Raw genomic sequence first — 15,185 nt, 5'->3', positions numbered from 1 at the left:
GCCCAGGCGGGTCTCGAACCCGCAGGCTCAGGCAATCCACTCACCTCGACCTCCCAAAGCACGGGATTACAGGCTGAGCCACTGAGCCCGGCCAAGACCTTGTTTCTACAATAAATAAATAAATAAATAAATAAATAAATTAGACGGGTGTGGTAGTGCACGCCTGTAGTTCTGGCTACTTGGAAGCCTGAGGCAGAAGGATCGCCAGAGCCTAGCAGGTCGAGGCTGTGGTGGTCCGGAGACCCTGCACTCTAGTCTGGGCGACAGAGTGAGACTCCAGAAAAAAAAAAGGAACTCATCATAGAAGCTGAACTTGGTGGCTAGTGCTTATACAGCTACTTGGGAGACTGAGGTGGGAGAACCACTGAGTCCAGGAGATTGAGGCTGTAGTGCATAATGAATTTGCCTGTGAGTAGCCACTGCACTCCAGCCTGGTCAACATAGTGAGATCCTGTCTTTAAAAAATAAATAAATAGGCTGGGTTTGGTGGCTCATCCTATAATCCCAGCACTTTGGGAGGCCGAGGCGAGTGGATTGCCTGAGCCCGTGGGTTCGAGACCAGCCCGGGCGAGACCTCGTCTCTACAATAAATCAAAAATTAGCCGGGCGTGGTAGCATGCACCTGTAGTTCCAGCTACTTGGAAGGCTGAGGTAGAAGGACTGCTGGAGCCCAACAGGTCGATGCTGGGGTGGTGGTGAGCGTGCCACTGCACTCTAGCCTGGGCAATGGAGTGAGACTCCAGCTCAATAAATAAATAAATAACCCATCATATACTGGGGTGCCAACAAAATATATACAAATTTTAAGAGATGTTTGCTATAACCAGAAGTATCTGGACACTGATGGTAACCACATTGAGCACCTCTTCTAACTGCAGAAGTCAAATGTGACTTGTATTCATCTTTTGTTATCAGTATATATTATTATAATTTTAATACGGTTTTTTCCTTTCTTAAAATGTATACATTCTTTTGGCATTCTCTGTATATACCAGGCAGTAGTAAACATTCTCAGTCCTTGCCTCAGCTCATTCAGTCCCTAACAGGGTGGATAGCAATAGTAGTGCCCATGGGGCCAGTCCAGCACTTCGCAGCAGATAAAGAGATGTAAGATGCAGTTATTCTTCTCAAGAGTTTGTTTTCCTGTTGGTAAAACGAGACTCATATATGAAGCACTTAAAAATGTAAAGATGATGCATTGATGAACTAGAACAGATCTAACTCCCGGAGCACCTAGGGGGCTATGGAGAAGTTGGTATTCCTGTGGCCTAGGCCCTAGAAGGATGCTGGAGACTTGACAGGTGTCATGGGCCCTTGCATGAGTAAAAACTGAGGGGAGCTCTGAGTGGGACTTGCTGAAGGGATCTGTGAGTCAGGGCAAGAAGCTGGGCTGTATCGTGTGCACAAGGTCCATGGAGAGTTTCTGAAAAGAGAAGGATGGAGATGGTGTCTTGGGAATACTGATCTGGGCTAGTGCATGAAGAATAGAAGGGATAGGCGACTTGGCCTCCCTGGAGTCAGGATAGAGATCATGGGCGGGGAGGTTTGGAAAGAGGCAGCTACAGAAGGGACATTGTTAAGGAAAACTCTGTAGGGTATGGTGATTGGCTACCTGGGAAAATACTTTCCTCTAATAGCCTATTTTTCTCAGTTTTGTTGCATTTGTTTGTTTTTTTGTCTTGTAAGAAGATTCAAACTAGATTTATTTTTTTATATAGGCCTGAATAGAAATAATTAGACCATTGCTATGATCCAATAAAAATCTCAGTAAATATTAAAAATATTTAAAACCAGCCAGGCTCATGCCTGTAATCCTAGCACTTTGGGAGGCCAAGACAAAAGGGTTGCCTGAGCCCACTCTTTGTCTCTCACCAAGCAACAAATTTGGACTGAATTAAGAGAGAGTGGCCCTGTGTGGCAGTTCCTGGGTAGTTGTATCCTTCTCCCTTTAAAACAAATAACTAGAGTTGCCATATTCCTGGATACCTCCAGCCTCCAGGAGATTGAAAGACACACATACACATACCCTAAAGTACCTGTTTGTCATGCTTTTTTGCCATCTCTCCACCACCTGGGGTGTCAGCTGTGCTTCAAGGGTCTTCATGCCAGACAGCTTATGTGGGACCACAATGAGCATGCTAATACCCCCCACATACTCCAGCTGAAGGACATCACAGTCAAGCTCCTGGTCATTTGCTGCAAGAAAGTTTCCTTTGGTCTGCATCATGGAAACCTTGACCACCTCTCGCTCATTTAGTCGGAAGTTGTGGTTGTGTGTCATTTCCACTGGGAATTTATTCACCCAAGATCCTGTAAAGTCCACAGGGACAGGCTGTCATGAGAATGTTTCTTGAGAGCAGTGGTCCCATCCTTGAGCATGCATCTGAGTCTCTTAGAGGTCTCGTTCCAGCAGCCTGCTGGGCCCACCCACAGTCTGATTCCTGAGGTCTGATTTGGGCTGATAATTAGCATTTCAGGCAGGCACAGTGGCTCACACATGTAATCCCAGCACTTTGGGTGGTTGAAGTGAAAGGACTGCCTGAGCCCAGGAGTTCAAGACCAGCCTGGGCAACTTGGCAAGACCTTATCTCTACAATAAATCCAAAATTAGCCAGGCATGGTGGCTTTCACCTATAGTTCCAGCTACTTGGAAGAATCACCTGAGAGTTGTGAACATGCCACTGCACTGCAGCCTGAACAACAGAGTGAGACTTCGACTCAAAAATAATACTTATAACAATAATATTAACAACTAGCATTTCTAACAAGAGTGGTTAACAAGAGGGTAAATGAACTGGAAGGGATTCTGGATTAGAGTCTGACACTGGCTAGTTGTTTGACCTTGGCAAGACACCTGACTTGCCTGGCCCTCTACTTCTTCATCTGTCAGATAAGTAGCTTTGGGGTTCTTTCATCTCTGTTTTGATGACTTTTGTTCCTCACACTGTGATCCCACAGTGACAAATAGGACATGTGGGTGATGCCATGTTGCCCTTGAGATCTTCCCTATAAATTTGGGCACCATGCCTTGTATCCAGAAATAAGTCCATGTCTGTCTTAGCTCTAAGATGTGAGTAACTAATGATAGGTGACCAGCAGTTGAGAACTGGCCAGATGCTAGGCATTCTTCTAGGCACCTTTCCTGTATTACCTCATTTCTGCTCCTGGCAACATATGAAATATGTGCTTTTGTTGTCCCCATTTTATGGATGAGAAAGCAGGCACAAAGAAGTGAAGTAACTTGTTCAAGGTTTCTAACTGGTGAGTAGAGCAGGTAGGATAAGATGAGCAAGAGGTGTTTGGGGCCGGGCGAGGTGGCTCAAGCCTATAATCCCAGCACTTTGGCAGGCTGAGGTAAGGAGATTGCCTGAGCCCACAAGTTCAAGAATAGCCTGGGCAACTTGGCGAGACCTCATCTCTACAATGAATCAAAAAATTAGCCAGGGATGGTAGCGTGAGCATGCCACTGCACTCCAGCCTGGGCAACAGAATGAGACACCACCTCAAAAATAAATAAATAAAATAAAATGTTCATTGGGAGGAGCTCCTGCCTACCTGTGAGAGTTTTTGGGCTTCCTTCTCCCTACCTCTGCCTCACCCAGGGTTTCTCAACCTCAGCACTATTGATGTTTGGGTCAGATAGTTCTTCGTGGTAAGGGGAACTATCCTGTGCATTGTAGGTCATTTAGCAGCATCCCTGGCCTCTCCCCTCCTAGATACCAGTAGTAGTGCATCCCCTAATCCTCATGTTGTGACAACCACAAGTGTCTTCAGACCTTTGCCCTAGGGCATGGGAATCACTGCTCTTCTTAGTTCTGATGAAACTATCATGTCTTCTGGAATTCTTTCCTTCTGACTCCTCTCAAAGTTCACTCTCTATTTTATTGTACTTTACAAATTGGTTATAACATTCAAAATTAGGACCAAACTAGTAATGGAAATTTTGGAGCTAGAAAATAAAACCACACTTCTATACACTCCTCCCCTGTGAGAAGCACCCATGAAAGATTACGTGCTCCTGGCATTTGATCCCTCTGAGTCCCAGCATTGAATTAAGTGACCAGTTTAGTATGATACCAAAAGGAGACACACATGTTTTTGCCACTTATACACTATAGTGTAACACGGATTACTACAGTTAGAAGACTGTAAACTGTCCATGCCTGGTTGTTTCTCCACCCTCATGCCGGCAGGGATGCTTGCTGCTACAATCTCCACCTGGCCCCATGCCCTTCCTTGCACACCAGGCCAGGGCTGATGCAAAGGCTCTTGGGTGTACCTGGGGGCTCTGACAGACTGGTAGGATCAGAGGCATTGGTGTTGCCAACATGTCTTACACTGGCCTGTTCCAAAGTCATTCCTAAACATGGGCTATTTGCTTATAGAAGTAAAATAAATGTCACTAGCAATATCATACATACTTCATATTATACCAATATTGTAATCTGCACTTTCACTCAGTCAAGTTCATTGAGCTCTCACCCACTGCCACGCTATATTGCATCACTCTCTTATGGTTCTCCTAACAACCTTAACAGAGTAGATGTTATCTCCATGATGAAGACAAGGAAACTGAATCACAAAGACATTGAAGGACTTGCCCAGAGTCTCACAAGTGGGGAGTGGTGAAGCCAGGTTTAGATTCTTATTTGCTCAATTACAAAACTTGTGCTTATAACCAGTAATAAAAAGGATGCATCTGTGTTCACTGTGTATATATCATATCTGTGTGTGTATCTGCCACAAGCCTGTTAGAGCTCAGTCTTTGATTTCACCCATAAGAGGCTGGCATTCTGCCTAGTTTTAGGGTGGCCCAGAGATCAGATCTCAGCACTGTAGGCCATCCATCACCATGGATGGTGAAAAAGTTCTATTTGGTCCATCTAGCAGAATACCTACCTTCCAGAGCTACAGGGGCCTTAGCTGAGGCATCTAGCAGGTATAGTGGCAGGTTGGGAGGGGCTCTGGCTTCCCTTTCCCCAAGCAAAAGCCAAGAGAAGACCCCTGCCCTTTGTATTACTGGGTTGCTGAAATCTGCTGGGGCTAACTAGTGGGAAGGACTGGCCCCCAAGGTGCCAGGGGCTGCCCATTGCTGGTACCTGGTAGTCCTTGGTGGCAAAGAGAAAGTAGCTGTATGTCACAGCTATTAGTCTTGAAGCTGAACCATTCCTCATGTCTACCCTTCAATAGTTTAGAGAGTGAAGTAGAGGTTTCTTCTGATCAGGTCCCAGAGAGGACATTTGAAAAGAGGGGTCTGAATTTCGCAAATCAATGCTCCTTTATTCCTAGGATTCCAGGAGTCCTGTGTGTCTACTGGTGGGAGGTGGGGGGTGGGAGGTGGAAAATGCTTCTTAAAAAATGCCCTCATGCCTGGCCCAGAACAGTTGCTTGAGAAATAGTAGTTTATCTCCCCACCCCCACCTGTCTATCAGTACTGAAAAACAAGTGTAGGTGTTGATGGCAGTTACTCAAGTGGGGTAGTTCTCAGACACATCTTTTGTCCGTATTTCTGCTAATTGATAATTGGGAAAAGAAATGAAAAAACTCAAATCCATTAGGTCCAGATACTTAAAAGCTTTTTTGTATTATTTCTTGTATTTCAGCAAATCACTAGTGATGGCCTACTTGGGTCCAGCCTTGGCTCTGCTCCTTCGTAGCTGTGTGTGCTTAGAGCGTCCTTTTGTTTCTTTGTGCCTTGGTGGTTGCCTCTGTAAAATGAGGACACTAATAGCAATGATGATCTCACAAGGTTGTGGTGAAGATCCACTGAGCATAAAGCACTGTCAGCCACTGCTGTCACCTCAGCATACCCTTCCCTGTCCTTGTCCCTTGTGTCTTGTTTTCCTGCATAAGTTACAGTGAGAATACAGTTCTTAGCCTACTCACATACTAAAAGAGTATGTTGTAAGTTGCTTTGAGAACTGTGAAACTGTTTCCTTACCTTTGAAATAGATGCAGTTGAGAATCATCATCTGAGTAGAAGGATCTATATTCTCCAGAGCATCTTTGATGAGGCCCTTGGTTAGCTTCAGGATGTGGTTGTTGGTTTTCGATATGAAGGCAGGGTCTGAGAAGTCAGCCGCTTGGGCCTCAGCAAAGTAGTACTCTCTCACTTTGGTTTTGAAGTCATCCAGGATTGGAAACTGCTTCTGGACGTATAGGTCATTGACTGACCGCAGCGTGTACCCAAAATTCCTCCTGAAGAGGCGATGAGTCAGCTTACGGAAGAGATTATGAATGGTCATGACCTCATACTTGCTGCTAGCATTCACAAAGTCTTTAAAATGCAAAATTGAGTGTACTTGTTCATGGGTCTCTCCCTTCAGACCTAGAGAAATCATACCCATCGCAGTAGAAATACCAACGGGTGCTATGAAGATATTATCAAAAGTGTTGACCTGGTCTCTCAGTGCTCGGTAGAGGTTAAAAGCGAACTTGGCATTGAGGATGTTAAGACGCTGGATCCGGCTCTTGCCATGGAAAAGCTGAAGGATGTTCCCAATATTCACTTCAGAGTCTGTCGGGGAAACAGGCAGACTGTCAATGATGTAGATGTAGTCATCATCTTCATTGAATATCTTCTCCAGGTCTAGATAGTCATCGTCCTCCTCCCCCTCTGGAATCCAATCATTGGTGACTGTGTTTTCCTTGTGGAAGTCAGCAGGGAGAAGGGGAATGCTCAGGTTTTTATTATTCAATTGTTCCCATTGGGGATCTGCAGACTTAACCATTTCCCCTGCTTTCTCAAGCTGATCCAGCAGGCCTTTGCTACCTCCGCACACAGATGTTATGATGAGGGAAAGGAGAAGCAAGTGGAGCGGGTGTTTCATTTTGGCAGAGCTAAAGCTGGGAGAGAAAATAGACCACTCTGTGAGAGGCAACCTGGCTTACCCCCACCCCACTGCTGTGTCCACATGGCTGATTCCCTGTGGCTTTGGCCCAAGAAGAGGCTCTCACAGCATCAGTTCTTAACTGTTTTAGAATTATGGACTTTAAGAGAATCTGATGAAGATAAGCAGACACCTAACATTTGGCGTGGGCTTCATAAACCTCAGAGGCTCCGTGGGTCCCTAGAGGAGAATCTCTTCTTTAAATATTAAATATTTACAAAACTAACCTTTTACAAACCTGGGCAATCAGGGGTTTGGCGGGGGGGGGGGGTTCTTTTTTGTTTATTTACCAAACCTTGTATCCCACCTCCAGACAATAAATTAGGCACTAGAGACACAAAGGTCCCCCCGACTGGGAGTCACAGATTCTTTGTGCAGTAAAGTAGGGGGCAGACATGCAGTAAGGTGAGAACTCTCAAAATAATGCTGTCTAAACATCTGAGAGTGCAGAAAGGGCTGTGGCTGTGGCCTACCCTGTGTAGTAGGAGTAACTGCTCAGAAAATCAGAGAATCTTCACTAAGATGTGGGCTTGAGTGGGTGTCTGTGGCTGGGGACTGGAGTGGGGTGCCAAAGGGGATGTCCAGTGGAGGGACTTCGCCCTGCCGTTGGGACCCATACTACTCCACCTTTGCGATGAATATGCTGTTAATAAATGTGCAGGGGCCAGACTTTCTGAAAACATACATTTTAAAGGTATTTGAAATTTGTTTAGTTGTTTGGTGTTGTTTAAGGTGCATAACATTGTCTAATGCGGGGACCCCCCTCAGCTTAGTGAGATATGGCTGGTGGCATCCCCAGAGTATATTAGGTTCTGTGGCCTGCTGCCATAGGTATACTTTTTTCTCCTTTGTATCTGTTAGACAGTGGCTACCACTGGTGTCAGGAGGAACTCAATCTTTTTTACATTACTGCTTCTAACACAGGGTTAGAAACAATCTGGACAGGTGGATAAGGTCTTTGTGAGGTTGATGTCAGAAAGTTCTTACTCAAGGCCTGAAGGGCACTCCCATTTATGTAAACAAGGTAAGTTTTTAACAAAGAAACCTTGTGATAAGCCTGTCTTTATCTATTCCTCCCCTGCCTTGTTCCAGGGAGGATTTAGCTTGGCTTGCCAAATGCATTTTGGCTGCCAAATGGCTTTGTATTTTTCTTGCTTACTTCTAGTTATTAACTGCATTCTGGGTAGAGTAGCTGCTATTTGATGCTTCCATGTTTTACAAGGACAGTTGCTGTAGGTGTTTTATAATCCTGACCTAGACAGGTAGTACATGGTCCCAACTTTTGATCACTCCCCCCCAAAATACTGTGTTTTGTTAAGTTTGTTGTGTGCTTCTGACCATTTCCCGTTAGATTTTTGAGGGTCAGAATACCTGCTGCCAATCTAGGCCAGATAAGAGTTACTGGTTCCTGTTAAGCAAATATTTGAACTTGTTAGGCCTGAAGATGGGACTGACTGTTCCTATGTGAAATCCTCAATTTTGTTCATGTTGATAATGGCAGCGACTGTGGATGGAACCTCTGTGGGGTCCCTAGTGCTGTACAAGGCATGTTGTATAACTCAACTTCATCCTCCCAGCATTTTACGTATCAGGAGACTGAGCCTTTTGTTGCTGTTGCTCATAAGTAGCAGTAACTAGATTCCAGCCAAGTTGGTTGAGCTCCCAGACCCCCATGTCAAGTGCTCTGCCTTGTTTGCCCAGAGTGACAGGATGCTCCCAGACCATCCAGGCATGGGGAACAGCTTCTTAGCTGGTTTCCCTGCAGCCAGTCTCCTTTCTGGGTCTATTAAAATAATCAGCTGTAGTACTGTTAGTACTGTTAAAATAATCAGCTTGAACATCGTTTTAATCACAACTGAGAGACTTTTGAATTGCACATTTTGGAAAAGAAAAGTCACATAAGTTTCTGAATTTGAAAATGCCTGTTGTAGCTGGGCTCAGTGGCTCACACCTGTAATCCCAGCACTTTGGGAGGCAGAGGTGAGAGGATTGCCTGAGCCCAAGGTTTAAGACCAGCCTGGGCAACTTGGGGGCCTTGTCTCCACAATAAATCAAAAAATTAGCCGGGTATGGTGGCACATACCTATAAGTTCCAGCTACTTGGAAGACTGAGGCAGAAGGATCACCTGAGCCCAGCAGGTCAAGGCTTCCATGGCCATGAGTGTGCCACTACACTCCAGCCTGAGTGACAGTGAGAATCTAACTCAAAAAAAAAAAAAGAAAAAGAAAAAGAAAACGTCTGTGGCCTTCTCTGACCCTGCCTCTTAGCACCTCTCTGAGGCTACAGTGTGACCTATGCACATAGTCTGCACGTGGGAACAATTTCTAGAAGTGATTTTTAACGTGTGGCTGCAAATAGAGCTGGGCCCAGTTTCAAAATAGAATCAGGCATTGCTATTGATGGCGATACACTTTAAAAAGTTAGAAGAAAAGAAAGTAAGCAACATAGTAGAAGGGTCCTTACTCGACTGTACCTTAAACTGTCCTCAGATAAAAATAAGGTTAAAGAACAAAACAAAACCACCTTGAATAAACAAACATTCAGGAAAATAAATCTGACACCATATAGGGTAGGAGGTTAAAGACATTCACGTTTTTATCTTGGTATTCAGAGAGTATATTATATTTAGAAGCTTCTTACATTGTGCTCCTATATTATATGATGAAAAACCAAAAATAGTTTTCATTATTCCCTTACCAGAGAAAGGAAAAATTTGTCTCTGAGATATAGATATACATTTTCTTTTCTTTAATTGGGCTCTACTTTGTTACCCAAGCTGGAATGTAGTGGTATAATCATGTCTCACCATAGCCTTGACTTCCTGGACTTAGGCGATCCTTCCACCTCAGCCTCCCAAGTAGTTGGGACTACAGGCATGTACCATCATGCCCAGCTAATTTTTTGATATTTTTGTAGAGATGAGATTTTGCTGTGTTGCCCAGGCTGGTCTGGAACTCCTGAGCTCAAGCAGTTCTCTCATCTCTGCCTTCCAAAGTGCTGGAATTACAGGCATGAGCACCACACCTAGCCTGTCTCTGATATTTTTTATGGATTTGAATGAAGGATCTAAAAGGTAAATTTTCCTTTTTTGAGTTGAAATCTCACTCTGTTGCCCAGGCTGGAGTGCAGTGGCATGCTCACGGCCACTGCAGCCTCAACCTGCTGGGCTCAGGTGATCCTTCAGCTTCATCCTTCCAAGTAATTGGAATTACAGGCACACGCCACCACGCCTGGCTAATTTTTCTTGTATTTATTGTAGAGATGAGATCTCACTAAGTTGCCCAGACTGGTCTTGAACTCATGCGCTCAAGTGAACCTCTCACCTTGGCCTCCCAAAGTGCTAGGATTATAGGCATGAGCCACCGTGCCCAGCCTCGCTCTTTTTTTTTTTTGCTAACAAAAATTAAATAAGACATTTTAAAACTATCACTAGATTGTGATTTAAATTCAGATTACCCTATTTGAAGAGAAGCAATATTTTTGTTTTTTAAAGATAAATCATTCAAAAGTTTTGTTTTTTTCTGGAAACTTCATAGGCACTTTCTTGATAATTGCACAGAGCTGGGTTAGCCTTTTCAGTCATGCATCAGAGTATAACACCAAAAGACCGTCATCCCTCCTGGTATATTTTCTCCAGGATCAAATGGAACTGGAACAGGCAGAATGGAAGAGCAGTAACTGCCTGAAGTTTGGAAAACTTCTTATTTTGAAATAACTTCAAACTTACAGAAAAGTTGAAAGACTACTGCAGTAGAACAACCCATGTATACCTTTTACCCAGATTCACCGCACACAGGCACACATGTACAGATTTTTTTCATGGACCATTTGAGAGTAGGGCTCTTATGTCCTTCTAACCTTTAATACTAATACTTCAGGGAGAAATGCCTAAGAGCAAGGATACTCTTATATATAATCACAGGAGAAGTATCCAGTTTCATTCATTTAATATAGGCACAATACTTTCATCCATTCTACAGTTCCTATTCTGATTTTGTCATCTGTCCCAATAATGTAACTGACAATCTTATAATAGGCAGATTGAAAAATAACATTTCCCACTTCTAAGGCAGTATAGAAATCTCCTCAGCTTCAGTTTGTAGTTCAATAGAGAAACAAACCAGTTTCCCATCTCTAAAAACCAGCCACAAATGAGAATTTATAATTGGCAGAAATGTTAGAAACCAAACTTACCTCTTAGCTTCTGAGAAGTGGTACTGCAGAGATGGAAGCAACCAAGGTCACCAGCAGGGTTTCTATGTGAACTTTGGTGCTGGGCTGTTGGTGCATATTTTCAAAGTAAATATGTTCCAATCCAAACACCAGGCAACTAGCTTGGTCAGCACAAACCCCCTCAACTGTGCCTTTGATCACTGCTGAGTGACTTGCGACTCCTCAGCTTCAGTTCTTATGTAGCTGATATTTTGAGTATATGATGATGGTCACTGTGTTGACGTGCACAGACATCTTGGCTTAGGAGCAGCCCTTGCTGAGGTCACCACATACCTGAGACACTTTTCACAGGTCACTGGGGGCCAGGTACATTCAAGTAGCAGTAATGCTTCCCCAAAAGTAGAGCCACACATCTGCCTGCAACTGTGCCATCTCCCTCTGCAGTGTTCACAGCATCTGCCCTAGCCCTGGTCTCCAGGGCTCAGTGTCTAGCTTGGATAGTAGGCAGGTGTCCCCATCCTTCCACATACTTGTTCCTCTGTGAAAAGTGGAGGGAGGAAAATTATATTAGTAGCTTACAGAATAAGAAGATTGTACTATGGGCCTTTCTTCAGTCAAGAGTTCAGAATGTATAGCCCAGAGGCTGCGTGCAGTGACTCACACCTGTAATTCCAGCTCTTTGGGAGGCCGAGATGGGAGAATTTCTTAGAGGCTAGAAGTTTAAGATCAGCCTAGGCAACATAGTGAGACCGTATCTGTACAAAAAAACAAAAAATTATGTGGGCATGGTGGTACGTGCCTGTAATCCCAAGCTGCTCAGGAGGCTGAGGCAGGAGGATTGCTTGAGCCTAGGAGTTTAAGACTGCAAAGAGCTGTGATCATGCCACTGCACTCCAGCCTGGGTGACAGTGAGAAACACACACACACACACACACACACACACACACACACAGAGCCCAGCTCCTGTCCATGAGGATGGATAGGGATATTAACTAAACTCAAGACCACTCAGACATCCACAGGGATATGTGGAGATAGCATAAATTTTTTAAGAACTGTTTTTAGTTTTATAATCTCAAAAATTATAAGAATCTTCTGGATTGTCTGGAATTATTACAGAGCACTGCTCCCTGGTTTTGGTACCTGAGAGCATGTTTAGGAATGTCAGCACCCAGGGACCATCTGAAGGGAGAGCAGTCAAGAAAACCTGCAGGGTGTGCAAGGGGCCTGTGAGGGTGTCTGTTGCTCCATTTGAGAAATTCCAGAGTGTAAAGAGCCATTGTGTTCAGAAAAATGATGGGTGGTTGGGTTTGAGCCTGGTTTAGCATTCTAGCTCTGATCAGAACTGTTTTCTCAGAGCCTCTATCTGTCCTGCTCAGTACCAAGTCTTCAGCATGGTGCTATCATGCAGACTTAGAGAGGTTGCTGCCTGTGCCCACACTCCTTCTCAGGGCCTACTCAGCCCTACAGGATCTACTCCTGGCCAGCTCCATCATTTTGTGTCTTGTCTTCACACATGTTCTCTCTCTGAAAGAACCTTGGTACCTGTTGTTTTTTCTGCTTAGGCCATCTTCCTCCAGGCTGACATGGGCCCGCCAGTCTCACTGTTCCTCTCAGCTTACCTGAGGCCACCCTGGCCATACCAGCCAAAATCTCACCTCCTGCGTCTAGCTCTCAGTATTCTCCCCTCTGAAGTGTGGGTGATCATTACATCTACGGTGTAAGGTTGTTGTGAAAACTAATAATATAATGTGTGGAACCACATAGAGTGGTGTTGGGCATGCAGTAATTACTCAGGAAATGTGAGCCCTCATTTTTCATAGTACTCAGATTCATTCACAGAAAAGGTTTGGGAGGAGACCCAGTGTTTGTTTTTTATATACTTCTATATACTTCTTTGTTGGAATGTTGATTTTTTTTTTTTTTTTAAGTTGGAGTCTCACTCTGTTGCCCAGGCTGGAGTGTAGTGGCACGCTCACAGCCACCACACCTCAACCTGCTGGGATTAGGTGATCCTTCTGCCTCAGCCTTCCAAGTAACTGAAACCACAGGCTTGTACCACCACACCCAGCTAATTTTTTAAAAATTTATTGTATAGATGAGGTCTCACCAAGTTGTCCAGGCTGGTCTTGACTCAGCAGTCCTCTCACCTCCGCCTCCTAAAGTGTCAGGATTACAGGCATGAGCCACTGTGCCTAGCTAGAATTTCTTTTATTGCTTTTTTTTTTTTTTTTTAAGTTGGAGCCTCACTCCATCAACCTATGCTGGAGTGCAGAGGCATGCTCACGGCAACCCCAGCGTCGATCTGCTGGGCTCAGATGATCCTTCCACCTCAGCCTTCCAAGTAGCCAGAACTACAGGCACTCACTACCACACCTGGCTAATTTTTTTATTTTTATTTTTTAACTGTAGAGCTGAGGTTTTGCCAAGTTGCCCAGGTTGTTCTCAAACACGTGGGCTCAGGTAATCCCCTCACCTCGGCCTCCCAAAGTGCTGGGATTACAGGCTTGAGCCACTGTGCCCAGCCACTTTTGTTATTTTTTATTTTTTTAATTCTTTTGAGTTGAAGTCTCGCTCCGTCGCCCAGACTGGAGTGCAGTGGCCGCTCCTGGCCACCGCAGCCTCGACCTGCTGGGTTCCGGCAATCCTTCCGTCCAGCCTTCCAAGTAACCGGAACTACAGGCGTGCACTACTGGCCACACCCAGCTAATTGACTTTTGTTACTTTTAAAGCCAGTAGCCAGTGATGTTCCCTGCATACCAAGATTTCTGATCATGTAGCTCCTATTGAAAACGCTGGATCTCAACTCTTAAAATGACATTTTTTAGTCAGTTCCCTATTTAGAGGTAACAGTTTGTGTGTGGTTTCAACTCCACAGAAAAGCAATACCTCCTGTCACATGTACTCCACTGTTTTGTTCCAGCTTCAAGGCTTGCCTCATGGTTAGATATTTTTTCCAATCTTTTCATATGAAATTTTAAAAATATACAGATAAATTGGAAGAATTTATTAATGAACACCGATATACCCACCACCTAGATAGCATAGTTAATACGTGACCGTATCTGCTTAAATTACATATGTGGGGGGCTGTTTCCTATGATATTCGGTGGTGAGTGGGCATCGTGGCACTTCAGCACTGGGCACTGGAGCCCATGTTTCTTCAATGGAAGGGTCTCTGCCTTGTGCTGTGCTACCATCACTCCTGGGAGTATCACAGGCCTTGCAATATCAGATGTCCAGTCCAAGTCACATTTCTCCATAACTTCAAAAATGTCTTTTATAGCTTTTTAAAAACATCCAGTCAGGGTTCATGTGTTGCATTTGGCTGTTACATCTCTTCAGACTCCTTTGTTTGATATTTAATTCAGTGTTCCCAATTTTCCTCTGACCTTGTTTTTTTGTTGTTTTTTGTTTTTGTTTTTGTTTTGAAGAATGAGCAAGTCAGTTGTCCTACAGCCAGTCGTCTTAGGGGGCCAGACAGGAAGGATCCTCCATCATCTTATGGCTCATCTCTAGAATGTCCTGACTCCTTTCTCTCTCTTGAAGCCCAGGAATAGTTCTCTGCACAGGGTCCTAACCAGCCACAGCAATAGCATGTGTTTATCTCAGGATTCATCAAAGCACTTCTAAGGCCTTTTCTGAAACTACCCTGGTCCTCCCTTCCTGGGGGCTAGAGCAATCTCAGCTGAGATGGTGAATGGGCCAGGGAAAGTGAGAGAGCAGGGAGAACCCACAGAGCCCCTTTTGAGCCAGAGTCCTCAGAAGGGAGCCAGGAAGTTCAGTGTTAGGAGTAGGTTCCCAAACCAAAGGTAAAGTTGAGCCACTTTATCTTTTCTGTATCAAAACCACTTTTGGCTTCCCAGCCACTTGTAGCCTCAGTTCCCATTAAGAGTAAAGCATTCTGGAACCTCTTCTATATCCACCAAAGGCTCTTTATAAGATACAGAACTCTTAGCCGTGTTGAGCTTGAATTCTATAATCTGAAAACTACATCATGTCTCTCCCATTGCTTGGAACCTTGTCCTAGGCAGGCTTGTCATCTCAAAGACGGTTAGTTTACAGTTATGGGATGGGATTCGCTTTTTTTTTTTTTTTTGAGTTGGAGTCTCACTCTGTCG

General features: G+C 44.5%; 2 protein-coding genes across 3 annotated transcripts in view; one reads left to right on the top strand and one right to left on the bottom strand.

Moving 5' to 3' along the window:
• The window catches only part of SERPIND1 (serpin family D member 1), a 13,268-nt gene extending 1,915 nt beyond the window's left edge, over positions 1-11,353 (bottom strand). Inside the window, exons 1-3 of the mRNA XM_008068807.2 lie at positions 11,086-11,353; positions 5,942-6,846; positions 2,037-2,310 (exon numbers count right to left, since the gene is read on the bottom strand). Coding sequence (XP_008066998.1) covers positions 2,037-2,310; positions 5,942-6,830 — 1,163 coding nt within the window. The 5' untranslated portion in view covers positions 6,831-6,846; positions 11,086-11,353. The remainder of the gene's footprint in view (positions 1-2,036; positions 2,311-5,941; positions 6,847-11,085) is intronic.
• The window catches only part of PI4KA (phosphatidylinositol 4-kinase alpha), a 141,258-nt gene that overhangs the window by 69,872 nt on the left and 56,201 nt on the right, over positions 1-15,185 (top strand). The window lies entirely within an intron of this gene.

The sequence above is a fragment of the Carlito syrichta genome, unplaced genomic scaffold (assembly GCF_000164805.1).
Source record: "Carlito syrichta isolate Samal-C Ts95f unplaced genomic scaffold, Tarsius_syrichta-2.0.1 Scaffold311553, whole genome shotgun sequence".
NCBI lineage: Eukaryota > Metazoa > Chordata > Mammalia > Primates > Tarsiidae > Carlito > Carlito syrichta.
Note: the sequence above shows the minus strand (reverse complement) of the source record. Positions and strands in the feature narration are given on the sequence as shown.